Below are 14,954 nucleotides of genomic sequence, written 5' to 3'. Positions count from 1 at the left end.
GAACATTGAACAAGGAGGCAATGTTATAATTCTGTTCACCTTCTGTTCATGTTGAATATCCCATGGTTAGCAGTGCGGGGTCTTTGGGGAATGCGAAGGGTTGAGGATTCCTGCAGTGTCAGAGATTTCCCCTGGGCAGGCTCCAAATGCGAAGTTTGTTACCCACGCATCTTTCTAAGCATTTGGGAGCTTTGGTCTATGGGTGAGGACTGACTTTGTTCCTGAAGTGTTTACGTTTATTGTTTATACTTAGTTTAGTCAAGGAAAGGGGCACTAACGTCAGAAGAATAGATCGCACAGCAAATCATGTGTCGCCAAACGGTGGAGCCCATTTTGTTGCAGGGATTTTAGCAGCGTTCAGGATAGCTAAGGGTTGAGTTCTGTTTGCGTTTGGCCAAGCACGACTTCCTGTTTCTAAACAAAAGGTCCTCAATAAGATTTGCACATGATGTGCACAAGCGTTTTGCAGAAATGAATTGGGCATGTCTCTAGGTTAGTTTTCCCTCTGGTTTCCCCGACCCCCATCTCCTGGACTGGCGAATGATAAGATTCTTGGCAAGGCTGGTTTGGTCCTGTGAACAGCTGGCACACTTTGCCAGGCTGGTGATGGCCATAACACTGTCCCTGATACAAGGCAGCAGAGTCCCGCTTACTGACCAAGCAGGATGCATCTGTGGCTTTCTGCTCTCTTTGGTTTGCTCTGCTTTGGTGCATAGTCGTCCCTGCCTGTGCCACCTGGAACCTCTGTCCTGCGCTGTGGGGCAGCATTTAAAACATTTGTCTTGGTAATAATCCACTGTTACGATGTTGGAGCCTTTACCTGTGTTTTACTTATTTTGGAAATTCACTTAGGCACACAGTTAGTTTGATTTTGTTTTTTATTTCCGAGGATTTTTGGGAGGGCAGAGAGACTTAAACCTGTCTGGCAATTGCCACTCATAGGGTAGCATTTGGACGAAACAATGCATTGTCACTCACGCCAAGTTTAAATGGGAAATACCTTTCATCAATCACTGTGTTACTGTTACAGTTAGAAAATTATAAACGTTACGAAATTTGGAGCAGTGTTTCACCTGTAGAACTACGTCAGCAGATTGTCTAGGTGACTGAAGTAAATGCCCTCCTCTGACTTGGTCTTTCTCTTCCTCTGCAGGTGTCTCTCACTAAGGCTGACCAAGACCTGGGATTTGCCATCCAAACCTGCTTTGTTTCTCCTTACTCAAACCCAGACAGACCGTCTGACTACGTCATCATTGAGAACATCTGCCCCAAAGATGACTCTGTGTTGTTCTACAGCTCCAAGGGAATGCAATTCCCCATCACTAGTGCCGAAGTGGACAAAGTGCGGTTCAGCTTCCTGTTCAAGTCCGTGTTCAGCACCTCCCTGCTCTTCCTACACTGCGAGCTGACGCTGTGTACGAAGAAGGGCTCCCAGACGCTGCCGAAGGTGAGCGGCCACCATCCTGTTTGGACCGACTGCGCTTTGGGAGTATTTAGGTTAAGGGGATGCCATGATCGGGAGGTGTAATCTGAGTTACTGCAGTTCTGAGGTTTTGGGTCAGAGGTTTTGAAGCCTTCCAGCTGAGGTAGCTGTGTGAGGAGGGAACGATGCACTTTAGGATTCTGGAGAGTAAATCCTGAAAGTGTAACAGTTTGTCTTTCCAAGTGCGCTTAGTGGTAACGGTGAGCGGTAAATCAGCGCTGTTTTCCACCGAGGGAGAGGCCCGGCTCTGGTGCAGCCGGTCAGATAGCACAAGGTGCCAGAATTCAGCGAAGTAAAAGCACCAGCGCGCACACACGCGGGGATTAACTTTTCCAGGTCCCATGGAGACCGGGATCACAATTGTTTTTTTGACCTTCTCTGTGTGAGTTATAAGGCTGCCTTATCTCAGGAGGACTTCTAAGGGAAATTAACAAATATTTTACTTTTGCCTGGTTTCTTATCAGTTCATCTTGTTTGCCTCATGCCATTGCCCATAATAAACGGCTATGCTCTGTGGCCAGAGCAGAAATCAGAACCCTTTGACCTTGTTGGAGCAGCCACCTGCAGGCCTTCTGTTGGCTCAGTTTTGATACCTTGTTAGGCCTGCCTTGTGTAGGACAGGCATCTCCTGCTGTCCCTTCTTGTGTGGCCCCGGTGTCATGTTTATTCCAGAGCTGTTACACAAATCTAAGCTGGATTCTAATTTTCTTACAATCATGGATCCACTGATGTTTCAAGAGCACAGCATCAAGTTGGAGCCTTTATATGTCTGGAACTCTCACATACAGACTGGAAGGAAAAGGAGAAGTGAAAAGGCATCACTAATAGATAGATTTCCATCAACCCGGGTCCCTTGAATCATTTCTCCAAGCAGTTTTTTATTTGGGTTTTGCCTACAAATACATGCACAGAAAATCACCACTCACCAGATGCATTTGTTTCCTTCTGCCCTACACCCCTACCCGCCCTCCCCATACTCCCTCCCCCACATCTCCTCCCCTCCCCACCCCTCCCCACTCCCCCCCCCACCTTGGTCTTTATCTAGAAGACTAACAATGTGCTCCCCTCCTGGGTGAAGGAGCAGAGGAAGTAGGGGGCGTGCAGTCAGCATGTGGAGGAAGAATCAGGCTTCCTTCTGCTTATAGGCAGCGTTTCCCCATTTCCAGTAACTCCTGAGCACTTGTGTGACAACAGAGAAATCCTGAGAACCTTCTAGGAAAAGGTACCGGTGGCCACCACCGAGTCCAGCCCTGCCATTTGCTATGAGTTAAGCGTCTGGCCCAGGGTCAGCCTCTAGCTTAGCATCATACTTTCCTATTGAACTGAAGGGCTAACCAGACCGTAAGAGGAACCCGTAGTCATGAGTGAACTACCGACAATGTGCCTTGGGGCAGAAAACTCAGCTTCCCTCTACAAGAAGGCCCTTATCAGGCTGTTTGGTTTATTCTGTGGGGTGGGGGTGTTGTCTTCCAACAATGTGTATCTTGCTTGTGTGTGGCCCAGAGAAGCATACACATTTTCAGATATGATCCCCCCCCCAAACACACACACACCCTGCCCCCACCAACATGTCCCTGTGACTGTGGCACAACTTGAAATAGCTAGAAACCGCCAGCTTCCACCCCTGAGGGTCACCCCTGCGTAAGGACCTATGTTGTACATTAAAAGCAGCTGACCCCAGGCTAAGCCACGGGTGAAGTGACAGAGCCTTGTCAGGTCACGTATGAGGCCCTGGATTAAGTAAGTCTCTAGCACCAGGGGAGAAAAAAAGCCAAGCCAAGATGATGAAATAAACAATGGCCGAAAGCCTGACGTTGTGGAAGATTTTAAAAAGGCCTAACAAACATGGCAGTATACTTTAGACAACAAATGTCAGTTCTGCTTTATAACACAGTAAGTGCGGCTTCCCCAGTCACAGGCTGCAGATGTTGTCACACCCTTGGGTAGGAAGCCATTATGGGGCCAGCCAGGAGCCCATTTGACAGGCTAATTCTGAAACTTGCCGCTCTTGTGTGAGGAAGGGGCGAGAAGGATGTTTGTAAGCTGCCCATGGATATCTGCATCTTTGAGCTCACCACTGGGCCTGCATTCTATCTCTCTGGTTATTCTTCACTTCTCCTGTTTTCTCATGGTTCACAGCGGTGAGCCACATACTAAGGGGCCAAAGACAACCGTGTGCTGGCTTGGTGCAGGTACTTTTCTCTGAGCCATGACGGCCTTGCTCTGCCTTTCTGCAGTGTGTGTCTATTGACGATGCCTGCACCTCCCTGGATGCCACCACGATCTGGACCCTGATGCAGAATAAGAAGACATTCACCAGGGCTCTGGCTGTGGTCTACCAGGTGGATGATAAAGGTGAGAGTGGCAGCCTGCGGCCTGCTCCTGTAAAGATCCCTAACTCCCACATGACAAAGGACAGAGAGGATGCCTGCAAGGGTCCTCCGGCCTTCACTCCTTCACTTCACACCTGACACATACGTGAGCACGCATGCACACAGACACACGGAGTAGTAAGTTTCCTCTTGCATGGTGTGGCATATATGACTACACACACACACACACACACACACACACACACACACACACACACAGAGCAATAAGTTTCCTCTGACCTTGACTTGAATGGTGTGACACATGTACACACATGTGCACACAAACACACAGAGCAAGTACTTTAAAAAAGTTTTTCCATGCTGAAATCAAAAGTCCAGTTTTATTGAAAAATAAACCAAGGCTAATGAGATAGCTCAACAGGTGGAAATGTTTGCTGTCAGGCTGGGTTCCCTGAGTTGCGTCGCTGAGCTCACATGATAGAAGGAGCAAACCAGCTTCCCCAGGTTGGGCTCTGGCATTTATCCACGTGTATTCTGTGGCTCACACACACACACGTACATATACTCACATATACCAAGTTTATAATGATATAAATATATAAATATATAAAAAATAAATTTAAGATACGTTAAAGGCCAGTCAGTGGCTTTAGAATATAATTATTTTTCCCAAGAGGTTTCCCCACCCCCAGCTGATTCTTCACTGTGGCTGTTTGTAATTCATTGACAAACTATTCTTTCTCTAAGGAATAGATCAAGGGGCCAGAGAAGCAGTTCAGTGGAGGGGTGCTAGCTAGCACGCAGCAGGCGCTGGGCTTGATCCTACGCGCCATAAAAAGACTTCTTAGACTAGGGAAAGGCTGGCTCTGCCCTGTTGCTCTGCACTGTATCCGGATGTGCTTCTGTGAGTCTGTGGCATGCTGGGCCTTGCACACTCCACAGCCCAGCTTCCCATAGCTCAAGCTGCTATAACCGTCCATCAGACCACAGGCAGCCCCGAGGGGGCGGGGGTCTGTGATCTGTGAACATTGTCCATTGAGGGATCCAGGTGGAAACGAAATTGATGACGTTCATAAATGAGTTTCCAGAACTTCATACAATGGCAAACGCCGGTCCCCCTGGTCCCCCTCCTACCCAGCGTTCCCATCCCTTCTGCGTAAGAATGCTCACCACGCTGTGTTGAATGTGAGGGAGGAGGGATGTGTCCTGAGATGTGCGTTGTCAGCACCGTAAGAGCAGGCAGGGCAGACAGCGAGCGGGGAGCCCTGAGGACCGCAGTGAGGACACCACAGCACCAGGGCAGAGAGCAAGCCAGGACTTGTATCAAGCGGCTGTCAACAGCTTTGGTGTGGCACCGATGTCACATGGGTGATCTGAGGAGTCACAATCCTCCCTGTCTAGAAGCAGATTGTCACTCTCCAGAAGCCTGGCTGCCCAAGAGTGTCAAGCTGAGAAAAAGGCTGGCACAGTGAGAGGGTGTCAAGCCTCCAGGGTAACGTATTTCAGAGTTGGAGTCACGCACCGTGTCCCAGCATCCCGCAGGGCAGAGTAGCCTAGCAAAAGCCGATGAGCAGTTTGGTCCCAGCTGCTGGGCATTAGAAGGGAGCCATGGTGGCTGGTCCTGACACCAGATCTTGGGTTTAGGGGCCCCTGGGATGGCGCTTTGGGGCCGGGATTTGGCAGGACTAAGCAGTGGGAGGCTCTGAAGCAGGCATGAGCTCCCAGAGAGGAGGCAAGCCGGTGCTGGCCAGTCTCAGTACGGTTTGGCCTTTGTAAAAAGAGCTGTGCCATCCCAGGTGTCACATCCTTTCAGAAAGGCAGGAGAGCTCGGTTAGGGACTAGGTTGCAGCCTGGAAGTTTGGGGTACTGCTCAGCTGACCGTGGCAAGCACTCATGACCTCTGTTTTATGCTCTTCATCTGGAAAGGAGGAGTTAGTGCAAGGGACACACAGAAGCCTGCCAACCATAAGCGTTGCTGGGAGTTGCAAACAGGTTTTCGGTTCGTTTCTGGCCATCCTAAACTCAGGATGTATAATCAGACATGCTTACTGGTTTTTGACCTGAATGTGGTTCGTTTTACTTTCATTGGTTGTTTTTTCAGTTATTTGAATGGTATAGTAGGTTTGTACAGTTCTCTTTAGCTGGGCTGTCGGGAAACTGCCAACCCCTGAATATGGAGACAAGGAATATGAATAAATTAATTGTGTGGCAAAGAAGTCATAGCTGGGCACCAGCTGGCTGAGTTTTGTGCTATGTGGAGTTAGCAGCAGCAGCAGCAGCAGCCCCCTCGCTCCTGTCCCCTGCCCTCGCCCCTGTCCCCTGCCCTCACCTATTTTGAGAACACTCACTCAGGCTGCTGATTGAACGCAGCAGCTGGCTGTGCCCGAGCCGGGCTGCACTCAGGCATCAATAGCACAACTCTGTAACTTCCAGCCGTTCTTCCTTTCTTTTCTTTTTTTAACTCCAGTGGTATTTTTCTAAGTAATTTCTCTTGTAAATTAGGTAATTACTTTTATTCAATTGAACATTCAGTGTTGTTCTCTTTACAAAAAAAAAAGTTCGAGGAAAGGTGTTTTGTTTTTTTTTTTTTAACCAGATATCAAAGCAATTTCATAAGATTTGCTAATTGAGGTTTTAGTGGAGAAGGAAGTGGGTGGACAGTTTATTGCTTGGGTTTGTGAAACGAGTTGAGGCAGTTGAGCAAGCTGGTCCCCAGGGGGCTGTATGCAAATCCGTCTTTCTTGGCAGGAATAGGTGGGTTTTCTGCTGGTTCTCAGTTCCATGATTCTCTCGCCTTTGGGGTTTATTTTCCTTGCCTCTGACATGATTTCTGTTCCGTGTAGACCACTGGAACCTGTTTCAGCCATGCAGAGCTTTGGAGCATCATTGGCCAATGGCAGTGGCTTATTTAAATAACCACAACTAATTTTCTTTTTGGAGTGGGAGGTAAGGGATGACCTGTGGGGCATGATTTCCCAGCAGCCTTCTTGTCCTGATGTCCTTGCCACAAAGCCAACTACCCTAGGCCATTTGGCCCTTTTTTGTTTTGTTTTGTTTTCCAAGACAGGGTTTCTCTGTGTAGCCTTGGTGTCCTGGACTCACTTTGTAGACCAGGCTGGCCTTGAACTCACAGCGATCTGCTTGCCTCTGCCTCCCAAGTGCTGAGATTAACGGTGTATGCCACCATACCCGGCTGCCATCTTTCTTTTTTGCAGTTGCATTTTTATGGACCACAGATGCAAGCAGAGAGTGCAACCACTGCTGCCACTAAGAGGGACATCTTTCAGGCAGTGCCCCTCTCTCTGTGGGCAGGCAGGGAGGGAAAGGGCCGTGGAAACTGCGTGAGAGATTGTTCTTCCAATGGGCCACATTTTCAGTGGCATCTTCATTGTCGTTGTCACCTTCGGCCTGTGAGTAATCAACATTGGCTAGTCATCGTTTTGCTGCTTACACCTTCAACAGTGGATGAAGATGCCTAAGACTATTGATGGTGCTGGTGACGGGGTGCAGCATTGATGAAGCGTCTGTTTTGTGTAGGACCCCATGCTAAATGCTTAGATCACATGTGTTACAGAATTTCTCATAGCAAACTTGGCCACACACCTACTTAGGGCAGACCAGAATTCAAACCCATTCCTTTGATTTTTACAACTTTTGCAAACCCTCACATGTAGTCTAATTCCTGTATTTAATTTAAAAAACAAAACAAAACAAAACAAAACAAAACCTGCCAGTACCACAGAGAGATGCCCTCTCACCTCCATTCTGCCCCAGCCCCTTCTCACCCCATGTCCAACTGTTGTCAAGATAGTGCCCAAGCATTCTAATAAATATGAGCTGAAAGGCAGATGAAAATTTTTAAGGGGAGAAAAAAAAAAGACAACACATTCCTTGACAGGATTAAACTGTTAGAGTTTGCTTAAAAGTGCAAACCCAGATGTTCTGTGACTTTATAACTTAAACACAAAAGCAGAAAATACAAATAGCTGATGCGTATCATGGCTTATGGCAAAACAATTAAAATAGTTGAGGTGGAGCTGTCCTCCCTCATTTCTGAAATACTTCAGCTTATTGGCAGTTTCCCAGTTTGCCACGATTTACACTCAGTTTTTAATTCTTAGCAAGTTAAACTTTTGAAATCCTGGATTTTGTCCACATTTAAAAATAAAAACCCCCACATAACATGGACACTTAGTAATTGTGAATTTCCTCCTTTTCCTCCCGGCCAAATCCAGTGTTGTTTAGGAGAGGAAAGGGGAGTTGTGAATGGCAGCTGGGAATTAATCTCAAAGAGGCATGACTATTTGGAAAACATTTGGGTTTTCCAGAACCAAAAATACTCAAAAAGAAAAAGAGAGAAAAAAAGAAGGGAAAAAAAGAAAGGAAAGTTTGTCCTGAGGATAAGGAGGAAGAGATGAGGGGAGGGCAGGAAGAAAGTAGGAGCCCCCACTGACGGCGAGGCACAGGTGTCTAGCACTGAGAGAGCAGGTGTCTAGCATTGAGAGAGCAAGTGTGCCCCCAATGACGGTGAGGCACAGCTGTCTAGCACTGAGAGAGCAGGTGTCTAGCATTGAGAGAGCAGGTGTGCCCCCAATGACGGCAAGGCGCAGCTGTCTAGCACTGAGAGAGCAGGTGTGCCCCCACTGACAGCAAGGCGCAGCTGTCTAGCACTGAGAGAGCAGGTGTCTAGCACTGAGAGAGCAGGTGTGCCCCCAATGACAGCGAGGCACAGCTGTCTAGCACTGAGAGAGCAGGTGTGCCCCCACTGACTGTGAGGCACAGGTGTCTAGCACTGAGAGAGCAGGTGTGCCCCCACTGACTGTGAGGCACAGCTGTCTAGCATTGAGAGAGTAGTTGTGCCCCCACTGACTGCGAGGCGCAGCTGTCTAGCACTGAGAGAGCAGGTGTGCCCCCACTGACGGCAAGGCGCAGCTGTCTAACACTGAGAGAGCAGGTGTCTAGCACTGAGAGAGCAGGTGTGCCCTCACTGACGGCGAGGCACAGGTGTCTAGCACTGAGAGAACAGGTGTGCCCTCACTGACGGCGAGGCACAGGTGTCTAACACAGAGAGCTCACGATTCTAGCTGTTTCACATTTTTGAAAGCTTATTCTTTGGAAGATTTTAAATGTATGCAAAAAACAAACAAACCAGAGTGATCCCTCGGGAACGCACCATCCAGCTTGAGCAACTGCCTAGTCCTAGTGAATCCTGTTTGGCCACGTCCCATGGCCTGTTTGTATGGAAGGGAACTAGATAATTTCATCTAACAGGGATCCAGGAGATGCCTCTGAAGTCATGAAACATCAGAAGGTCTTTCGGAGAGGGCTAGGCATGGTAGCAAACACCTTTAATTCCAGCACTTGGAAGGCAGAAGCAGGCCGACCTCTGTGAGTTCAGGGCCAGCCAGGGTTACATAGAGACCCTGTTTCAGAAAGGGAACTTCAGAGCGGTGCTCTGAAAGCAACACCAATGCTACAGCGCTGGGAAAGACCTGGTAAGAGAACATGAGGGCCACTTCGGGCTCTCTGCTATCGACATGTGTTTTTTGGGTCCTACTATACTCTAGGTCTTCAAGGCCTTGGAAGCAGGATGTTTCTCACTCTGCACAGCCCCGCCCTGGCCGGATGACTCTGCTGTGTCTGCACATTGGAATGTTTAGCATCACCCTTCACTTCTACCCACTAGAGGCCTGTGTCTACCCCAACCAAGTTGTCGAGACCCAGTGTGATTCTAGAAGTCCCCATGTTTCCAAAGAGCCCCCACCCCACCCCACCCCTGCAGGAAACCATTGTCTAATGGCAGAGTGTACATGTGTTAACAGGCCACTGCCAGGCATGCCATAAATACTGAAAAGAGCCCAGAGAAAGAAAAGGTCAGAGTCGAGAGTAAGGTTAGTAAGGACGCTCTGGAATAGCTGCACAAACCTCCTCCCTCCCTCCCTCCCCATCCCCCCTTCTGCCAGATGTCAACACATGTGTGTGCCAGTGTCTTTGTGAGCCTGCAAGCGTTTAGAACTGAAATGGGAGGCCAAACGCTGTGGTCAGTTACTCATACATACATACACACACACACACACACACACACACACACACACACACACACACACACACACACACCAGACCATGAAGGCCATGCCCAGCAATCTGAGGGGGGCAGGAATCTTGGTTCTAGAGGTAACCCAAAATTTGTTCAGAGTAAAGATCTGAGCCAGCATGTTGATTATAGTGTATTCTTTCTGCAAAGAAATCTACCGTTAAAATTCTCTTTGCAGCAATATCTAGGATTCCTTCCTAACATCCTTTTCCCTGAGCCCAAAATAAATATTCTTTTCTTTTCAGCAGGCAGTTCAGTTACAGCCCTCCGGAGGAGGCGAGGCTATTTTAGTTACACTTGGGGTTTAGGGGAAGTGGAGAACAAGAAATGTTAGAGGGTAAATCCTGGAACCTGGGCCCTGCAATGTAGGCTTGTCTCCGCACGGATCGTCACGCAGGGCCTTGACACAGGACCCGAGGAGGTGGGAGTGCTTCTGTTTAGCTCTCAGCGGCCGGAGCCCTGTCTGGGGGAAGGGGAAAGTATTAGATCACAGCGTAAGCCCATTAAGAATTTCCAAACAATACCATCCATCACGAAGGCCTTGCCGTAAAACCTAAATTCTTACATGAGCCGTCCCCCTCGGGGAAGCATTCTCTTTAAACCACTTGGGGATTCTGAGTGGCAAAGGTTAACCGCAGGCAGAAGACTGGATAGAGCTCTTCCCAGATCTGTGGAGACCCTGCAGATTTGCGGGATGCACACTGCTGAGACCTTCAGATGCCTCTGCCCTTAGTTCAGTGAAAGTAGGTGAATTTTGTGGTTAGATGCCCCCACTTCGTAGAGTTCTTAGGGGTGTGGGGGAAGAGAAGCAGCATTGCTGCTGACTTCCGTGTGTGACAGAAACCTACACATGCTGGCGTTGCCGCCCGTAAGCTGGTACCCGAGCACAGACCGTGCACCAGCTGTGCAGTATCCCCAGACCAAAGGCGCATCTTTTAAAAATCTATTTTGTTATTTCACGTGCGGGGTGTCCTGCCTCCGTGCGTAACTGTGCAGCACCACTCGCCTTTCCGATGTGCTTGGAAGCCAGGGGAGAACATTCGATCCCCTGAAACTAGAGTCACAGACAGTTGTAAGGCGCCGTGTGGGCGCTGGGAACCAAACCCAGGCCCTCTGGGAAGAGCCGCCAGCGCTCTGAGCCACGGAGCTGTCCCTCCTCGCCCCAGGAAGCGTCTCTCATAGTTAGTGTAAGGAGCGTGTGCTCTGGCTTCATTTCTGTTCCTGTAATAAAAGAGCCAAGAGAGAACCCCACAGAAGAGGGGAGGGGTTTATTTAGCTTATATTTCTAGTTTACAGTCTGTCCCTTGGGAGAAATCAAAGCAGGAACTCCAAATATCTAGCCAACCACGCCTACGGTCAAGAGCAGAGGGAAACGCACCCACCGTGCTGCTGGCTTGTTACACTCTGCTCCGCTCCTGCCTAGGGAGTGACGCCTCCTACACTGGGCTGAGCCTTCTCGCACCAGCTGACTTAGGACTGTCCCCCACAGATGTGCTTACAGGCCACCTAATGTAGACCGTCCCTCGGTGGAACTATCTTCCCAGGTAATAATCCCCTAGCTGTGCCAAGCGGATGGTCAAGCCTAACCACCGCAGACAGCTTCTCACCACCGTGTAGCTGAAAGTGGCCCAGCGCCTCCGTGGGCCACGCTATCCATGAATTCTGGTCGCCCCCCTCCCGCCTGCCAGGTGTAGGGGGACAGGATCATACATGATGCCTGGCTCCTCTGAATTAACTTTTTAAAAACACCTTCATCTTCTTAGTATAACTCAATGTATCCTCAACAACGGGCCCTGTGGTGCTGTTTCAGGCGTCCGGACAGTTGCTGATCACTCGTAACCGGACTTGGTCCAGTTGAGATGGTTTCACACATCTCCTTTCACATTTATTTATTTCTTTATTTATTTTTGGTTTTTTTGAGACAGGGTTTCTCTTTGTAGCCTTGACTGTCCTGGACTCGCTTTTGTAGACCAGGCTGGCTTCTTTCTCACATGGATCCACCTGCCTCTGCCTCCCCAAGTGCTAGGACTAAAGGCCTGCGCCACCACCGCCTGGCCTACTTTTATTTTTTTAAAGACCAACTTGGGTTATTTTTGCTCTAAATTCTGTAAGTTCTTTTTGTTTGTTTGCTTGCTTGCTTTGCTCTGGATACAAAGATGAAGTGTCCGCTTTAGTGAATGAAGAATGCACTAAGGCAGACGGGCACTAATGCAGGGCCTTTTAAACTCCAGAGAGAGAGGTGGGCCCTGAGCCAGGGGCTCCTCACCCCTTTTCTATAAAGAGCCGGATAGACAATGTGTTTGGTTTGGGGCATATCCAGCTCCTGTCTCAAGCGTTCGGATTATGTGTACTGAGCAGGACCACAGAGCGAGGCGCTTACGGAACAAACTTGAATTTCATGCAGTTTTTCACCTTGTGCAATATTCTTCTCTTGCTTTCTTAAATAAATCATTTCCCATTACAACTTCCCGTCTCAGGCCACAGCGTCCTCACCCTGGTTAGGCCCGTCTCATTGCGGAGAGCGGCGCGCACTGTGCACAAGCTGATTGAGCGCTTGGGCTAGGTCGGGGCTTCCCCAGGTAAAGACAAGGGACACACACCGCTCTGTAGCCTTGAAGTAGGAGTCAGGAACCACGGCTCGGCCCCGATGCGTCCCAGTTGTGCTGGTCACAGGATATTAGAGTCTCAGGCCACTCATGGTGTGAAATAGTAATTGCAAATTCTTTTTTCTGACTGCCTCGGAGGACTAAGTCTAGCATCATATAAAACTTGGGCCTTCTGGCGCTCCGAGACCATGAAGCTCCAGGGTGACTGAGGCACATACGCATCTTGGTTCTTGCTCCAGTCATTTTCCAAAAAGGGCTGTCAGGCATTTTAATCACCACTCAGGAGCAGTTCTGCAAGTCTGAGTCCATGCTGTGCTGAGGCTCGCCCTGAAGGCGGGACAAGGTGAATGTGGGGCAACCTCCACACTCCTTGCCTTCGGCGTGACCCGTGTGACAGGAAAGGGGGTGAAACGAGGAGGTGTGGGGGAAGTCAGCCCTGCAGGAGAGAGCCAGGCCAGCAAGGCAGAGATTGGCGCATACACAGTTATGAAATGAGCCTGTGGGAACCTCAGGTGAGGAGGACCCGGGGAAGGGGAGCAGGAAACTACGTTTCGTGCTAAACAGACTGGACTTGTTTTCCTCTGTATACAAAGGACAGTCTCTGGGGGCTCTGGAGAGTTCACTTTGGGGGACCATATAGGAGAAAACACTTGGAACTTGGTGAGAAGAGAAAAAAAATCTGAAGCTGAACTGAACCCCGCGGTTAAGGAGAGAAGAAATGGAGTTATAAAAGCCATAGATTCTTGTAGTGGTGGTGGTGGTGGTTTTTCCAAGACAGGGTCTCACTGTGTGTCACTGGCTGTCCTGGAACCTGTAGACCAGGCTGGCCTCGAAGCCACCTGCCTCTGCCTCCTGAGGGCTAGGGATTAAAGCCGTGCGCCACTATGCCCAGCTAAAAGGTGTAGATTCTTAACAGCGTTAGGGTAATAGTGTTGTGACTGTATTGGAGAAGCATGGTTTCGAGGCATTGAACCCTTGTACAAGTCAGTGAAAAGACTGAATGCACGCACACACCGTCAAAGTCTTTAAACTGAGGTGCTTGCCTTCAACTCTCCTTCGAACTGGAGAGGCACTGTACTCACTCGTTCCTCATCAAAGCATAGTGCCTAGAAATTTCCAAGATGTACCTTTGATACGTAAAGAGGGACATGGGCAGTGGTTTCATAAAGTATTTATGAACATGGCGCTGCAGAGCTGGCTCCGCGGTTAAGAGTGCTAGCTGCTCTTCCAGAGGACGCAGTATAGTTCCCAGCACCCAAGCCAGGCGGCTCACAACTACTGTAACTCCAGCTCCAATAGCACCCACACACAGAGTTACACACACGCGCGCGTGCGCACACACACACACACACACACACACACACACACACACACTATTAACTGATAGAAAAATGTCCACATCTGCTGAGAGTCTGAGGCGCCCTTGCGTAAACGGAATGCATTGTGACTTATGCTTTTGTTTCAGAAAATGTTCCAGACACCAAGGAGTCCAGTCCAATTCCAGTTCCTCCTCCTCCTCCTCCTTCTCCTCCACGTAAGTCTTTTATGCAACTATTTCCAGGCAAAGCCTCCCGGGCTTTTCTAAGAATGTGTTGGTTAGGGAAGACTCGCCAAGCTGAGCTGATAAGGAGAACCTGGCGCTCCTTCCCCTTCCTCTTCCCTCTGTCCTTTTCCTCTCCTCTGCCCTTTCTTCGTCCCCCGTTTCCTTTCCCTTTCCCACTTGACTCATGCAGCCTGTCTTTATCAAGTTAATTATTCCTCTGTTTTTTTTCTGTCCTGCCCCAAACCCTGTCATCCTGCAGGGAGGGTACTAAGGAAACTTAGCACCTTAACATTCAAGCTGATCGCCACGGGGCGGGGTGAGCCAGGGAGGGCGCGCGAGAGCGTAGGCACAGAACATGTAAGTCGCTATCAGTTTTTGTATGTTGTTAAAGCGAGTTTCCATGTTATGATTGGCATGGAAGCAGGATTCCACCTCAGCTTCTAGCTGCCTGCCCAAGGTCTTCCCCTGTGAGGGGAAATCTCTATTGTCTGGGCTCCCAGGACTGACCCCAAGGCATACACAGCATTCTCCTTTCTTCTTTCTTCTTCTTCTTCTCTCTCATTACTGTTTTGCAAGTCAGGGTTTCTCTGTGCAGCCCTGGCTGTCCTGGAACTCACTGTGTAGACCAGGCTGGCCTTGAACTCAGAGATCTACCTGCCTCTGCCTCTTGAGTGCTGGATACAAATCATCCTTTATAGTATTTTTATAGAAAATCCTTTTATGTCCTAAGTGGCTTATTCCAGAAAATTATGGAATAGGAGCATCACAACCTCAGTGGCAGACACAGGATAGACACGTTCTTTCATAATCAGTGGGCTGGTTTTCAAAAATGGCATCTCTGTCTTTGGAATTCCAGAATGTTTTTGCTAAAATTATTGTCATGGCAATCCTCGCA

At 49.1% G+C, this 14,954-nt stretch overlaps 1 protein-coding gene across 1 annotated transcript in view; it reads left to right on the top strand.

Annotated features, from left to right (window-relative positions):
- Nucleotides 1-14,954, top strand: part of TGFBR3 (transforming growth factor beta receptor 3) — a 170,347-nt gene that overhangs the window by 141,979 nt on the left and 13,414 nt on the right. Inside the window, exons 13-15 of the mRNA XM_084758044.1 lie at nt 1,154-1,447; nt 3,721-3,838; nt 13,982-14,050. Coding sequence (XP_084614170.1) covers nt 1,154-1,447; nt 3,721-3,838; nt 13,982-14,050 — 481 coding nt within the window. The remainder of the gene's footprint in view (nt 1-1,153; nt 1,448-3,720; nt 3,839-13,981; nt 14,051-14,954) is intronic.

This window comes from Acomys minous (assembly GCF_964271855.1).
Source record: "Acomys minous genome assembly, chromosome: 15".
NCBI lineage: Eukaryota > Metazoa > Chordata > Mammalia > Rodentia > Muridae > Acomys > Acomys minous.
The sequence above is the reverse complement of the archived record's forward strand: the minus strand, read 5'-3'. Positions and strand labels throughout refer to the sequence as shown.